Raw genomic sequence first — 16872 nt, 5'->3', positions numbered from 1 at the left:
ACTCCGGCATTTTTGCAGCACTTAAACACACAAGGTTTATCCATGGTTTACTTTTACAGGCTGTAACCAGGACACAGTTATAAATGGATGGATAATTTTATTGTGTTGATCTTTACAAAAGAAAACATTTAGAAAAGGCTCGCAAATTGTCCCCAGTGTTTGCATTCAGGGATGAATTTGGGCAGAAAAATAATCCATGTATGTACTATGCACAGTGATTACTTTATAATATCGGCTGATAATGCTACTGGACAACAATAGCCACCCACAATTTTCCCATCCAGCAGTAACAATTGTTATTCCTTATGCTGCCTTATGTATCAAGTGTTCCCCACACCTCTTTGATTGTAAGCTCTATTGGACAGGGCCATCTTTACGCTCTGTTCCGTGTCATTGTATGTCATTTGTGTGTAAAGCGCTTTGAGTGCTATTGTGATAAAAGTGCTATATACGTAAAATTATTATTATCCTATTCTACTTTCCAAATGGCAATAGAAGCACCTGCCCAGTAAACCGGTGTTAGTCAGTTTCACGGTACTGACTATCCTGACAGAGGAGAGAACGACATGAGAAGGCCGATTGACTACTACACCGACCTGTAAAAAAACTACTTACCGGAATCAAGAATACTTCACATCACCAGTCGCTCTCTTTCCAACAGGAGAAAATGACGTCATCAGACACAGCGACTAGGCTTAAAGCGGTGCTGGATGGACCCCCCTGTCATTTATGTCCTGTAAGTATTATATTAGGGGTTAGGGTTAGGATTAGGGTTAACTCGAACTCCTAATCCTAATACCCCTAACACCCATAACCCCGAACATAATATTACAGGTCGGTGTAGTAGTCAGTCGGCCTCCTCATTTCGTTCTCTCTTCTTTCAGGGTAGTCAGTACCGTTAATTGGTACTACACCCCCAGTAAACATACAAAGACTTTTGCTTATATTGCATCTTTATTACTTTTAGCTATTAATATAAAACTGTACAACTAAAACATTAGGAAGATACATACATGTTAATGTCATCAAACAAAATGACAGAATCACTTGTCTTATGTGCTGAGCAAAGGAACCAAACTGACCATATAGTGTTACATTTGGCCAAGGAATCATATTGAATTTGCACCATTCTTTCCATATTTTTATTAAGGTAGTCACAATCCATGATCTATTCAGATGGCCATCCTGTTGAACATAAACTGTATACGAGCATTAGTTTGTCCGTTTGGCAGTGGTTTTTCTGTGACTGCACCTCTTTGGTGGGGTACATGGGAAATCTTTACTAGTGGGACTGTGCTCTTACACTCAGTAAGGGGGTATGGGATAGTGACTCTGCCCTGCTGTTTGCTGTAAAATATAACCCCTGTCCATTGGTTTGTTAATGTATTCTTACAAGTTTGGGGGTTCAGCCTGATTACAAAATTGAATAATAAACTGAAGTTAATTTTCCTACATATGACTCCATGATCTGGGGGATATACAGTATTTTTTATATAGGAGAATATTTATATAAATATTATAATTATATATTATTATATTATATATTAATATATATAATATATTTTTTTTCTTTCTTTAATAATAAACAAAACACGCATGATATTGGAGTAGTGTACAGAGATGTATTTGGCAGGTGATTTATACCTTAATTATTATTATTACCATTTATTTATATAGCACAACTGATTCCGCAGCGCTATACAGAGAAGTCACTCATATCAGTCCCTGCCCCATTGGATCTCTCTCTCCCTCTCTCACTCTTTCCCTCTCCCCCCCCCCCCCCATGCAAACACGTGGAGAACATACAAACTCCACACAGATAAGGCCATGGTTGGGAATTTAACTCATGACCCCAGTGCTGTAAGGCAGAAGTGCTAACCACTAAGCCACCATGCTTAATGATTTCACTCATATAATTTTTTTTCTTTATGCTTCAGAAGGTAATGGTATTTTTTGTGTCAGCTGCTATAAAATCTTCTGTAGGCCTCAAAAAGTGTAAAGCTAATTACCTTTCACATATGTATGGGACAGCATGAACTCTAAATACAGCCCAGCTCCCAACCAAAGCAAATGTATTGGGATGAGGTGTGCAAAAAAGTTACTTTCTAATCTTTTGGATAACAAAATACTCCAACTATGCTTGTTTGAGATTCTTGAAATTCCAGAATATAACACTTTAAGCAAAGGGACATGATTAGAGGATGGGTCTCACAGCTGCCTTATCTTGTAATACAGTTCAGCTGCTTTCTATACTATTACTGCATTTCATTTAACACTCTTAACATTTAGTTTGTAGACTCCACTGTGCCAGCATAATTTTATATTTTGTGCTACTAGAAATGTATTTAAATATATAAAAATCACTCCATCAAATATTATAGCGGCTAATTATTTTTATTATAAGTTTATTAATATATACAATCTCTTACCTTAATTGTTATTATTAAATTATATCTGGTGGTTTTGTGTGGACTTATTCCTTGTTTATTTATTATATGTGTCGAAGTTAATTTAGAAGCGGCGGTATGGAAAATGTAAGTGAATAGAATTTTAATAGTGTTACAATGAAGGCAGTAGAAGTGGCGGTAAGGCATACCACCGTATACACCCCCACTGGTATGTGTTGAAGTTCTGGAAACCCAGTAAATCATCCCAGCAAAATGTGTTTATTTTCTTTTACATTGTTTTATGTTTGTCCACATTGTGATGAACATAACACATGTTTTGTTGTTGCATAGAATTAATGGATCTATTTATTAAGGTCCCTTTAGCCTTAAATCCCCCGAAAACTGCCATGTTCGGGGGATAATCATATTTTTAAGGATGGTAGTTATTTAGAATTATAGGACCAGTCCCACTATTATCATACGCAAAAGCAGATCGCATGGGTTTCTATGGGGACAGCTATTTTGCGTGATTTAACAATCACGTACAACATGTATGTCCCTCTTCTTATTGCTTCGCTTGTGGAGGGTAGAGCCATGTGCACACAGCATTGCCATGGAACTTGCAAGGGGAAGGGGGTGAAAGACAGCCTAAAGCAAAGTCATGCCCACTCCTGTGTGATGGTGGCACATGCATTGCCCTTACTACTGACAATTTGGTCTCACCTACAAAATTATCTCTTTTGCAATATTTCCAGGTCCGCTTTAAATTCCCAACCTAACACCGTGTATCAGATTCAATGTCGGATAATGATTTTTCTTCCTCGTTGTTACATTAAAGTGAATAGGGGATGTTGTGCCAATGCTGCAACAGAGAGATTCTTCTATGAAGTGGATGAAAACCACAGCATTCTAAACTGGTTTCCCATCCTTAAGGAAACACTGCCCCTAACTCATCTTGCAATTCAACTCATGAAGGCATTCACAAATGTCGTTGCGTGGAAAACATATATAGATGTAAGAATTACCTTAACATGTAATACAATTAATATGCTAGTTAATATATAAGAGACATAATACTCTCCATGTACTGTAGAATTAACCATTAACCATATTTTACATGTGAGTGTAAACCCTAGTTATGAATTGATATATACATACACATACATAGAAATGTCATCTCATATACTGACTTTACAGTCCAAGTGCATTGACCTTTTTTTTCACATGAATTCAGATTTCTAGGATTTGTAGAAAACCCTGAAACAGCGGTCCAGGATGGCAGAATTTCAGGTGCGGCACTCTGCACTTTATTTTTATTTTGTATATTAATGATTTGCTATTTGCCTATCAGAAACATTAAGCCACTGTCTCAGTTAGGGCTATATGATTTCCATGTATTTATCTTGTACAGGGATGGAGATGGGGCATGAAACAAAAATGCAAATCCTGATTCTAATATAATAATGATCACATTGAGACCACCTAGAAGCGTGGATGTGAGCAACTGAGAAGAACCCGGTGTGACTGAAAAGGTCTCAAAGGTGCTTTTGACCGCTACATTTATTTATTCATTCTGAAGCTGAGAGATGCTTGTGCACTGGTACATTACATTCAATGGGAAACGCTGTTTTCCTGCCACACAAGAGGGCAGTAGTTGTAATAGGGACATAATTGCATGTAATGGGTCATTACAGGACTGTGACACAGATGGCCACATTTATCTTTCTTTCTGGAAATATGTAGCTCTAAAAAGAGCCCATGTGAAATCTGCCTTGTGTCAAGTTGCTGATAAGTGCTGAAATTGGGTCTATAGAGGTTGTGTAGAATTACAATGGGAAGGAGGAGGGATTTTCATGCAGTCATACAGAGTGCTCCTTGCCACTTCCTTCAACCTCATCAGTTTGTAGATGTCATGATCATGTTTGGAAACCTAAATCTATTGATCACTATATGGTCTTAACCAACATCTGAAGTGGATATTTAGAAGTGAATATAAGTAAATGTAATGAAAGTTTTACAATGAGGGCAGTAGAAGTGTCAGTATGGCATACCACCGTATACCACATCACTGGTCGTTAACAATGCGTGCCTTGAGGCACGACTACACGTTTGTAATATCTGACCTCACTGCTATCCCTGAAGTATCCAGTTTCATGTCAATCAGGGCAAGATGGAACTTCCAGCTGTTTGAGCCTAGCCACAGGATAGGGGCAAGCAGTATACACATCGTGGGAAGACTTTAACTGCATTCCACAGGCATTAGAAGAATCACAGGAATGCTTTAGATTTATTTTTTTATTATTGTTGTATTGTAAGAATAGTGTTGTACAAAATAAAAACATCTGTAAATAATTAAAGAGTTGTCCACTTTTCAGCACCTCCCCCCAATAAGCTTGTCTCGACCAGGGGTAGGCAACCTTACACACTCAAAGAGCCGTTGGAACCCGTTTCCCAGAGGGGGAAAAAACCTTGGGAGCCACAAAACTCTTATTATGGAGCCCCCTCTTATAGGTCCCTTTTTTTATAATGTAGCCCCCCCAATTTTTTATTTTATATTTACTTACCTTCTCTTCTCCTCCTCGGCGTGCTCTCTGGCAACTGAATGATGCCGACGCGTCCTTAGGGTCACGTCCGCGTCATTCAGCCAGCAGGGAGATGCGGCGGGGGAGGAGTGCTCTCTCCTCTGCCGGCTCCCATTACTTTACAGAGCGCTGTCACCCCCTTTGCCACCGACACCCGGACGAACCGCATCAGATGGCTGCCAGAGCCGGAGGTTGCCGAACCTTGGTCTAGACATTCCTCAACATTACCTTAATATACTGCCATCCAACTGTGCTGACAATTAAGAAGGAGAGAACTGTTGTTTTGAAGCACATGTATAACACTGTTCTAGCGGTTTAAATAGCTGGGAGGAGCTCAATCCTCTGCGTCCCACAGCTCTTTCCTGTCTTGCAAGAAGTAGAGGACCACATTCATGTAACAGTAAAAAGGACTACATGGAGAGGTGGCAGCCCCTTTAATTTATTGACTTTTTTTTAATGTTAAATTTGAAGTGCCAAAATTACGGTGCATACCTGCATTAGGCCCTAGGCAACAACCTAAAAAGAGACCCAAAAAACAGGTTCTAATATTGGAAAACGCTAAGACTGCCATTTGATTAGTCTGCAAGTGTAGTGACAGTATAATTCCTGAGTCTTGACATTATTTGCTAATCTATTCAGAAATAAATATGGCTTTGATCTAGCGATGTTATGACATCATTAAATATTAGCGCAAGGCCAATTGAAGAGAACTTATTGCAAAGTACTTTTGTTGCTCTTATGAGGTCTTGCGGATGATACATGGCAGATATAATGAAGGGTCAAAAATAGCCAGTAAAAGAAACAGACAACTATTTGCAGTATTAGGTCATCAACATATTATGTGTAAGTTAACAAGACAATTATATACTTAGTGGAAGTAGACTAAACCTGCATTTCTAATCTGGAGTCAAACAGCATGTCTAATAAAATGTATAATGAATTAATTAGATCCAGGACTCAGTCTGATTTCCCATTCACCTTTATTTCAACAATAAATTCTATAAAAATAAGTTACTCATTATATACAAATATAACTCAATATTAACCATAATCCACATAGAAAAATCATATATTATATAAATAATACCCTTGATTATCATCTTATAAAATAGTAATCCTCAAACATGACAGTATCAAAGTTTATACACAAGTTCATTTATAAAAATACAATATTCTTTTGATAAGTGCATTGTCTCTAGTATTCAAACTACAAATATCCCAAGCAAAATGTACTTCTGCTTTATATTATTGTAAGGCAGTGACGGTCAGATGAAGTAGTGATATATTACAGCAGCAGTGTATAAGGGGTCTCTTTGGTTCTACATTGTTGGCATCCTCTTTCTCAATCACCAGCTACTAGCCGACATGGCGTTTGTCTTCCATTAGGTCATATTTATTATCTCTTTCTGGTTGCAATCATTTTTATCATCTTGATTTAAATATTTGTTAAAATAAAAAAAAGTCTAGTTACATATTGAGGCATCTAATGGAACAGGTGATATATTGTAGTGCCATTGTAAGCCTTTTATTGGCTGTCAGGAATGATTTATAGACATCCAATAGAATGCTTTGATATATACAGCTTTCCTACTGGCTGTCAGGAATGACTTAGAATTGTCCAATGATATGCTTTGCCATCATGTTCTGCGATACTACAGTTTTCCTATTGATTATCAGGAAGTATTTAGAGGCATCCAAAAGTAAGCTCTGATATAGTCTAATGTCACTACAACTTTCCAATTGGACTAAGCCAGTCTAAGGCTCTCCAGATGTTGAGGAACTACAAGTTTAAGCAGGACATGCTGTTACTCATAGTTCCCCAACTTCAGATCAACAGGTTGCCCACCAATGAACCATGCACAGGAAAGGCAGACAATGTCTGCGAGCAGAAATAAATGTAGTTTACAAACCACACTTGCTCATCTGATACAAAATACATAATAAAGCAGATATAGCCTGTGTGCTTTGCAGAATATGACTGGTTCACAGATATTTTGTTGTGTAGTAGAAAAATCTATTTACTGTGTGCCCCTTATGTACCTTAAGATGCCACAGCTACTATTGCATAAATTTTGTACCTTGGTAGTGTTTTGAAAGTCACATTATTTCGAGTGCCATTATTAATAATTCCTTTTTCTATTTTCCAGGCAAATGATTAGTGTCCACCTGGATTCAAGCATAATATTTTTTTTTTTTAAAAAAAATACATTTAGTGTTAAAAATTCATATAATAAAAAAAAACAAAAAACAAACAAACAAAGAAAAACCAAAACATATTGCCCTTTACAAAACTAAAACAATTTGTACTTATAACAAGTAAAATGATTGAACCAATTAGTTTCACAAAAACTAACAATTCCTACACTACTCTCTGGAGTAGCAGGTACTGTGCACGGTGTAGTCACATTTTGCAGTAGTAAATGCAGACAATGGGGCTCAGCAGGGATTTAAACATCATTCAATGGCATTGTCTCCTTTGTCTTTTCTTCTTTCACCCTTCTGCATTTGTACAGGACCACAGACAGAATTAAAATGATGATGATAAGAGCCACTGCTACAACTACAGCAACCACAATAGTAAGGTCAAGTTCTGGAGAGAGAAATAAAAAGACATGGTTTGGTTTTAAAAATCCTCAAAACAAACATATTTACGCAGGCATGCAAGAGATATTAGGTAAATATATGTATCTCATGTACAATGAAGATACATATGTTGTGTTATTCGCTTCTTCACTAAAGCTCCACCTGTTAGTAGTAGCAGATGTTCTACACAGCAGCATTAAAACCAGTCCTTGAAGTTTTCTGATAAGGGATGATTAAAGTCTACCTATTGTCTATAAAAAAAAAATGGCTGCCTCCACTGTGCATAGTCAAAAGGTGTTTTGTAAGGTTCTAACTGCTAAAGCATAGACAAATAACTGTGCTTTAGGCATGAATAGCCGCCTTATGTCCCTCAATGTGGTTCCTGATAAGAGGAGCGCATTGCTGCTGGTTTAAAGTATATTCAGTAGAGTATAATAAAGTAGAGGTTCCCACAACCTATGGAACTCCAACATAGTTCAAATTTTATCATCTATCATTTCCAGCAACATCTGCCTAGCAATATTGGGAGTTATAAATTTATCATGGCTTTCAGAGGTGACAAGTGTACAATAATACACATGTAACTCAAGTTACTAAAGACACAAGGTTTTATTGCTAGATCCAATTTGGTAATCTGAAAGCTGCTTATGAAACTTTAAAAATAAGTAATTGTTATAAAACAGACTTATTTTAAAATGCAATGTCAAACAGAGAATTTCCCACCCTTTACAGTAGTACCACCTTCTATTGCACGGTACATGGGTGATGTGTAATTTCTAGATCAGTAACGCACAATGAGAAAGTCTATAAATATGTGTCCATCAGTTTGAACTTTCCTAGTCCAAATACAGCAAATGGGGCCTAAAGACAACTGTTGTACCATACTAAAAACCCAATTGTTCAGGGATGGTGCTGATGCTTAATGATTAGTAATTAACAATGCCTCTTACAATTCAGTGACAGACAAAGTCACAACACATTACAAGTAATGTGTTGGTAAAATGGGAGACAGTGAAATAGGCGAGAGTTTATAGAAAACAGAGGGGAGTCTGTAAGTAATTTGACTTATTGACTCGTTTTGCCGGGGGAGTGGGCTAAAAAGCATTAATGAGAGCGGACCCATCTCCCACATGTCTAGTGAAGTCATGGCTGGGGGGAGTCAACTTACACAGAGGCACAAAAATCCAGCGGACGTTGCAAAGCCACTGACAGCTGGAAAGTAAAAGTAAATTCAGAGGCGCATATAACACACTGTAAACACAGGTTCAGAGGCTCCTACAGTAGAAAGATGGTCGTACTGCTGAACCAGAGTAATGAAAACACTGTCAAACGGACATAATAAAGTGGTGTTGGCAAATGTTACACTGACCTTATGAGGAGAAAAACCAAGTTGCTTACACCTAATTTAGCTTTCACTAACAATTATACATTCAATTACAGGACACTTTCAGTGCCATTCAGGAAGGGGCGGATCTAGAGAATTCTTCTACCCGGGGCGATTTAGGGGGGGGCGATTTAGGCCCCGCCCCCTTTTTACATCGGAGGCTGCCGGCGGCTGCACACTATGTGCAGGTCCGTTCGGCAGTGACAGGTAGGGACAGTGTGCTGCCCGGATGCTCTGATTGTGTTTAAACACCCCCCCCCCCCCCCCCTGGATCCGCCACTGCATTCAGGTGACAAGTGGATAGGGATTTCAAAAGCTTTGCAAATGTCAAAACCCTTACATACAACATTAGGGGAAAAAAAAAAAAAAGCTTAAAACTTCCCGCTTTAAGAACTCTTACAGCCACATCATAAACATGTTAATTCCGCAGCGAAATGAACAAAAAGGACGACAGCAGTCAGTCAGTCTTTTGGATACATACCACTATTTCCCGTCGAGGTGCATTTTTCATCAGAATCTTGGCTGTCCCTGTTCATTTTTCGAGATGGAACTGTTCCCCGCACAAAAAAACAGTAGCTCTCTCCTTTCTCTGTGTTTATTACGATTTCATTGGTCGCAGAAGACTCTTGTTTCTGCAAAGATAATTGGAATAACCATCTGTAAGACTTCAACATTCATTGACAGCAAATCATTACAAAACATACGCTGGTCTACAAGCCCAGTCTTCTCTCACTATATATCATTTAACTTGCTCTAAAGTTTACAGTATTTTTTTTTTAAAGAAATAAGCTTTACTGAGTCAATCTTATGCTCGATATTGAAAATCTAGGCGATAAAAGTATTTTTAAATTAGTATTTTTTATTTGGGCAAAATGAATAAATAAAACAAAATATCTGCTTATACACTGTATGAAATATTCATGAAATCAATTCACTATAAACCAACATCATCACTGATGCTCCTAGTGAACGGATAAGCTTAATTCACTTATTTGATTGCCACCATATTGTGTCTCAATTATGTTACCGATCATTAGGTAACAAAGGCTCTGTTCTGTTTCATATTGGTTCCGAAAGGGCTGTCTCCAGTATGTCTAGGGGACAAGTGTAGACTATATAATAGCCCAGAACTAGGAGATTATACAGCCTGGACATGTTGCAATGCATGCTGGGACCTAAGGAAATGCTGGAGAGCTAGATATATGTTGACCAGCCCCAACCAACACCTTGTCAAACAGAAATATCTTTACTCAAAATACCTGACCTATACAAGGCAATTTGGCAACTAGAAGATGTTTCACCAAGTGTCTGTACTCACCTTTCCTGTGCTGCCTGCCTTCCTGTAGAACACAGTATATTTAAAGTCAACTCCAAATATATCCCGAATAGTCTTAAAAGTGTTATTGTCAGATCTGTAAGGTGTCAGAGGATCTTTAACAACAACTGTCAGTTGGGTGTGGTCTTTGTTGAAGTCAAAACTTTCAATGCTTGGTTTTCCAATAATTGCTAAAAATGAAAGTTAATGAAAAAAAAAAAAAAAAAAAAAAAAAAAAATGTAATCAATGCAACAAAATATTTTGAAGAAAAGATTATGTAAAGGATGGTAAGCTGTGACAATAGGAAATAATTTGGCATGTATAAAAATATCCTGAACAAATAACACTTTTGTGCTTTCAATAGACTTATGCTGCTGCTATTAGAAAGGTTAGGGGGCAACACATTGCTCCTTAACAGTAATAGCAGAACGGAGACAGAGGCTGTGCCAAGGTATTACACTCCATAAACCCCCCCCCCCCCCCAAAAAAAAAAAACAAAACCAAAACACTCAGGGCTAGATTTACTAAACTGCAGGTTTGAAAAAGTGGAGATGTTGCCTATAGCAACCAATCAGATTCTAGCTGTCATTTTGTAGAAAGTACTAAATAAATGAAAGCTAGAATCCGATTGGTTGCTATAGGTAACATCCCCACTTTTTCAAACCCGCAGTTTAGTAAATATACCCCTTAGAGGTAGAGGCTTCAATAATGCTGTACCTAGCATTGTGAGTGCCATCCTTTTAAACATGAGTAAGAGACCTTAGACTTGGTCAAAAATGTTTTAGGGCTAAATAGACTTGGCTAAAAAGTAGCACGATAGCCAGGGAACACAAAGCAACTATAAATAATATAAGTAAACGGACTAGTACAAAGATATGGTGATGAGGACTTTTATTGGCGATTTGTAATGTGCCATAGTACTGGACAATGGGGAAAAAGGGATTTACATAAAACAGAGAAATGCAAGGTAGACAAAATAAACGCAGACATGAAAACAAAGGGTAGGGGGAAGACCAGCTCATGAAAGCAATCAGGAGCAAGCTGAATTTAAAGAATGTCACGTACTTTGTTCATACGGTGTGAAAGAAGGGCCTTCAGCATAAGGAAATTCTTCAGTGATAATTTCTTCTGAGTAGATGTCTGAAATGATCCGGACATCATATTGGTTGCGGACATTTTGAACGATATCTGTGACGTCACACTCTATTTTATTTGTATAGTGACACTTCTTTACCCAGTCAGAAAATGAACTAAAAAAACAGAAGCATTCCATTACTTAAACATCTATAAACTTTATTATTTAGCCTCAGACCATTTGTTTTGACTCCTTTATGCATATAAACAACAAGTAACCTTATCAATGTTAAAATTGTAAGAAATATATTGCAGATTTGGCAAGGCGCAAGGGTTTCCAGCATGGTGATAAACAAACAGAATAATATTTGAACAATTTAAGTGTTAAGTATATTCCCCAAACCCAGTGGAAGCAGATATTTTATGGGTTGAACCAAGCTATTCATTCCCTCTGAACCAGTGATGCCTCTGCTTCCCTGTGAACTGTTAGGAAGCATTGACAAGAACATATGTGCAGCTCACAAAATGGCTGCCTCCATTGTGTGTGGTGGATTTGACTTTAGGGTTACTGAACCAAAACTACAAAATGACCCGATATGAGGCAGCATCCTGTAGCAAGATATTCCCCACTGCCCATGTTTCAAATACTTCAGTACAAATTATTTGGTTATTAGCTATTCTAGGTTCTGCGTGGCCCTAATACTTAAAAACAGGAAGTGTTTTCTGTACTAATAAATGTTTTCCCACTCTATCATACCTTTACCCAAAACACATTTGTTGTCCAGAAATATTTGCATAAATCATTGTAAATATGCCAGCAGCTCTTCCATTTTATGTCATTTAAGAGCATTAAATTGATACAGTGCGATATGGAATGGTCTTTATCACATGTTTTTGCCTTGATGGGGAATGAATTCCTTTAAATGTAAGACTTTATGCAAAGTAGTTTTCAATGCATGCAAGAACAAGCACGATACTGCACAGCTAACACGTCAATACGTCCACCATTATCACCACATCTGACTGTACATACAATAATGGAGAAAATATGCTTCACGCCCCACAAACCAAAGCCAGGAATGATTGTGAGGAAAAAGAAAACTGGTTGCCCAACATTTCTAAGAAACCTAGCGACAAGGACATGTGATTTTACCATAAGCAATCATTAAAATAATATTTAATATGCCGTAAAGTTCAATGTGAGGATTAGTTAGTTAATGAAAATGAAAGGGGTTTAGCAAGCCCAGAATTATTGACACTTTTGGGGTAAAGTAATTTTGTTTTTTCACATTTTACGTACATAGTCTTCAGAGGGCTGCCATATTTGGCTTAGGTTTGCATCAACAGATGGTGTAATGAAAACCCTCAATGTATCTAGTGTACAAACTATAAACACTGCACTTTATTTAAAAAATGCAGTCTTGTGCTATAATAAAAAGTTACACTTCTTATCCCCCCCCACCCCAACATCAAAATTTGTATTTTAAGATCTTGAGGATCCTAAGAGTCCTACATTATTAATAGCATGTAAAATAATAATTGTTATGCACAATCCATTTTGGGGGCACAACATGATTAGATTTCAGGATAATTTTTCAGAAGTGTGATCAGCTTAAGAGACAAGTTAAGAACACTGTAGATGTTGGTATTGTATCTTTACACAAGTGATATAGGATCACACCTTGAGCAAGCACATAACTGCTAATATGGCCCCTATTTGAGGATCTCTACAGCTTAATAAGATAAACAGACTGTATGCAATTAAAGGCATAACATATTGCAGGCACGAACGTTACAGTAAAATGATATTACAAAAAAAAACAAAAAAACAAACAAACTAGTGATTGTGGAAAATGCTGTCTATCTAATAGACAGTAATAAATATTGGTCAATATCATTTAGAACCAGTCCAAACATTTTCAAAGAATGCACTAAGCTGAGCTTTTTAAAAATTTCATTGAAGGTAATTAGGCTCCAGAATTACATTTTTTTGGCTGCTACAACTACTGAAATTTCTCAAACGTATAATGAGTTTTATTAGCCAGGGCCCATTAAAAATGCATTTAGTTACCATTTATCACAACAATTATCCGAACAGAATTTTTTTTTTTTTTAAATCTCCATGGTATTTAAAACAATTGGGTGACATTTAAAGTATAGGTTTTGGATCAATTATCTGAGGGCCTATCATCAAAAAGTTCTGAAAAGCAAAAAAGAACCCACCTGCCCCAACAAAAGATAAGAACTAAAAATGCTGATAATTTTAAACACATGAACAAAACCACCTAGTGCCTCCTTCTATGGTCACTGTGAGGAGCAGTGGTATACAAATTAAAAGAAAGTAGTGCATATTGATGAAAAACAACATTAAATACTTTGTATTTTGCCATACAAATAAAGATTGGTGCATAGACAAGTCATTACCCAAGATACTAACAGCATATAACATATGAGACAATGATATTTCATACTCACTCTCTTATTTCAACAGAGTACGTATGATTTGTAGGTTTAGGGTTCCATTCTACAATGGTTTTAAAGTTGATAGATGACCAATTTATGTCTCGTGCTGTTGGAAAGTTTACTTCTGCACAAAAAGAATATAAAATGTTAAGTACCAGCCAAACCTGCCTAAAGCATGATTCATACTTTTTGCATTAAAAGCAAAGTAACACAATAAGATATAAATTAACATTTACTAACTGAAAGATTAGAGTCATGCATAATAAAATAGAAACATAAAAATATACACTCATTTCACACAATCGTTCTACAAGGGTCATTGGTGTATCTATGAATTGGCAGCTGTGTGGTTCAAGGACCCCGTGAATCTGCCAGTTTGGGTGGGAGGGGTTGATCTAAAACATTTAATTCCCATCTGTTATATTAATACAACTGCCACAATGTGTAGTTCTTGTTTGTCTTGCATGATATAACAAGTTGAGAACAATGCAAGATCAAATACTTAAGTTGTTTGTGGTCTTAGCACAAATACACATCATTCTACAAATACAAAAGAGTAAACTATGAACCTAATTAAATACTTGCTGGATTTAAGGCTTAACTGTAGATATACTGATAATGATGCCTTGTAAAAGCTTTCTTTCAGAGTAGGCATGATTGTGAGCTCTTGAGGTCAAAGTACAGTCTGACAGCTGCAGGCTGTCTTTCACAACCATATATGCCTGTGTGAACTGAAACTTTACAATATGCTTTGTGTCACAAGTCCCTGTATGCCTTCTGTTCCTCAATTAAATGTTGTAAGCCTGCGAGCAGGGCCCTCTTAGCTCTCCGTCTGTCTGCATTACCCAGTATTGTTTTATTACTGTTGTTACAAATTGTAAAGCGCTACAGAACTTGCTGGCACTATATAAATATTTAAGATGACAATGAAATGTAAAACACATGCAGTTACAAATAAGTTTATAATGGGTCACAGTAAAGCTAAACCAGGCCATCCGGCTGGGAATAGGTGGCTTAAGTTAAATTATTACTGTAAACATTGTAGCCCATGTGCTTGTTTTTAACATTGTAAAAAGCCTACAAAGGAATTGCTGTGTCCATATTGGGTTACAATGAGTATGTCATCTGCCTTTGTACATAATATGCCTGTAATACACTTCCTGCGAGTTTAACTTAAAACATTACCATGTGTCAACTTTCCAACAATGTAAGATACTTGTTCAGCTAATGTCCCAGAGACCTTGAATATGGCAAATTTGGCAACAAGTCAAAGAGTTACAAGTGTACTTTGGATTCATACATAGCACTGTTATGTGTGGAATCTAGGTTATCACTTTCCTGGACAGCCCCCTAACAATGCTATAATACAATATACAGTGTCCTTAATACCTGTATTTTCCACTATGATCATTAATTTTAATTTATAAAGCTCCTACAACTTTGTACAACTGATTGAGCAGTACACATACAACAATATAATGACATGAGTTTAACATTCACATAAGATAATAAGAATGCAATACCTGATCAAAAGAGCTTACAATCTAAAGGAAACATCCCCAAGATTATGTGACACACCAAACAGTAATGTTATTGCTAAGGCCAGGTCTGTCCACAATCATGTGATAATATGATGTATATAATATTCAGTTAGTACATAACCTGTATGATTATGTCTTATTTATTCCATACATTTCATATAATGTAAATGAATTATCAATAGTAGTTCAAATTCTAAATAAAAAAGTAAAAATGGTTTATATTTCTTATTAGGAGGGGTAGATTACCTGCAGCTGGGGTCCTCTGCCAGAATAAAACGGCACAAAGCAGGATAGACTGAAGGCAGTGCATTATGTGATATAATCCAGACATAAGTGATTACAGATAAACCCCCGAACGTAACCCTGTGCAATCCTTAGAATTATTAGCAGATAAAAAACCACCGAGGAGGATAAAGTAAATCTAAGGTCGCTCTCCGCACGGTGTCTTCTGTCCTCCTGAGAGTATCTTGTGCGATTTGCTAGTGACCCTGTTGTAGCTCCCGGAGTATTTATACAGCCAGGACACACGGAGCGAGTTGTGCGCGTCTGTAGGTGAAGACATGGGCGGGGATTCCGGACCTTACTCATCACCGTCTGCCTCTGATTACTGTTCCAGCTCTCTGTCGGTAGAGGGCGCCCTCTGTTCTCAATATAGGTCCAGATTATGTTTTTTGATACACTACTAAATTTAGGACACCGAATAATTGAAACTATGGTGACAGACAAACCGAAAATCAAAGGGTTTGTAGATATGGCATTGTGAGTACTCAGTGTTCAGTACAGTGCTTTAGCATTATAATTAAGAAGAACACCAGCAATACACGTGGAATTTGCTTTTTGAGAGATCAGAGTCTGCAAATTAGTGCAGACTAAATTAATCTAATTAGTTAATGTGATTTTTTCCCCATACAGTAAAGTACATTTTTCAGCAATTTGGTTTCACAAAAGGACAGCATGGTATTGACGCAATTGAAATGACGAATAGTTAGTCTGGCAAATTAATAAACTCCACTAACTTGATAACCCGCCATACCCCCCCCCAAAAAAAAAAAAAATGAATGCAAACTCCACATAGTCTCTATAGTCTGTTTTGTGGCTGTCTGTTCCCAACTGTATAGAGCTGCAGAGATAAAAAAATATGTTAATAACAACAACAATAATAATAATAATAATCATAATAATAATAATAATAATAATAATAATAATAATAATAATAATAATGGTATAGTTGCTAGATTGCTGTACAACTAACCAAATTATTATTTAACCCCTTAAGTTAATATTGGTTTACATAGAGGACTGTATAGCCCTCTAAATAATGAATAACCCTCATTAAATATTTAAAATTGAAGTCCTGCAAATTAATGTACATTTAAAATGTATACATAACCACTGTTAAATCAATATTAGACCTCCTAATAATAAATCATATAATATACAAGGAATGGTATTATAAGTATATACTCCTGTAAATAATGGACTGCAACCTCATGCTTTTCAATCTCTTCATAAGCTGACCTAAAATAGCCCAAACCTTCACCT

The 16872-nt window shown here is 36.8% G+C and overlaps 1 protein-coding gene across 2 annotated transcripts; it reads right to left on the bottom strand.

The window, feature by feature from the left end:
* Positions 1 to 5932: 5932 nt before the first annotated feature.
* Positions 5933 to 15843, bottom strand: LOC142099160 (tissue factor-like). 2 transcript variants are annotated; one of them, XM_075182339.1, is made up of 7 exons: positions 15577 to 15843; positions 13802 to 13913; positions 11318 to 11502; positions 10255 to 10442; positions 9418 to 9568; positions 8721 to 8764; positions 7408 to 7559 (listed from the first exon to the last, which is right to left on the bottom strand). In XM_075182339.1, the coding sequence occupies exons 1-7, from the start codon at positions 15659 to 15661 to the stop codon at positions 7530 to 7532; spliced, it is 795 nt and encodes a 264-aa protein (XP_075038440.1). In that variant the 5' UTR covers positions 15662 to 15843; the 3' UTR covers positions 7408 to 7529. The 2 variants fall into 2 exon arrangements, with proteins under 2 accessions (XP_075038438.1, XP_075038440.1); XM_075182337.1 differs by lacking the exon at positions 8721 to 8764 and having other exon boundaries at positions 5933 to 7559; positions 15577 to 15842.
* Positions 15844 to 16872: the final 1029 nt, after the last annotated feature.

Source organism: Mixophyes fleayi, chromosome 8 (genome assembly GCF_038048845.1).
Source record: "Mixophyes fleayi isolate aMixFle1 chromosome 8, aMixFle1.hap1, whole genome shotgun sequence".
Taxonomy (NCBI): domain Eukaryota; kingdom Metazoa; phylum Chordata; class Amphibia; order Anura; family Limnodynastidae; genus Mixophyes; species Mixophyes fleayi.
Note: the sequence above shows the minus strand (reverse complement) of the source record. Positions and strands in the feature narration are given on the sequence as shown.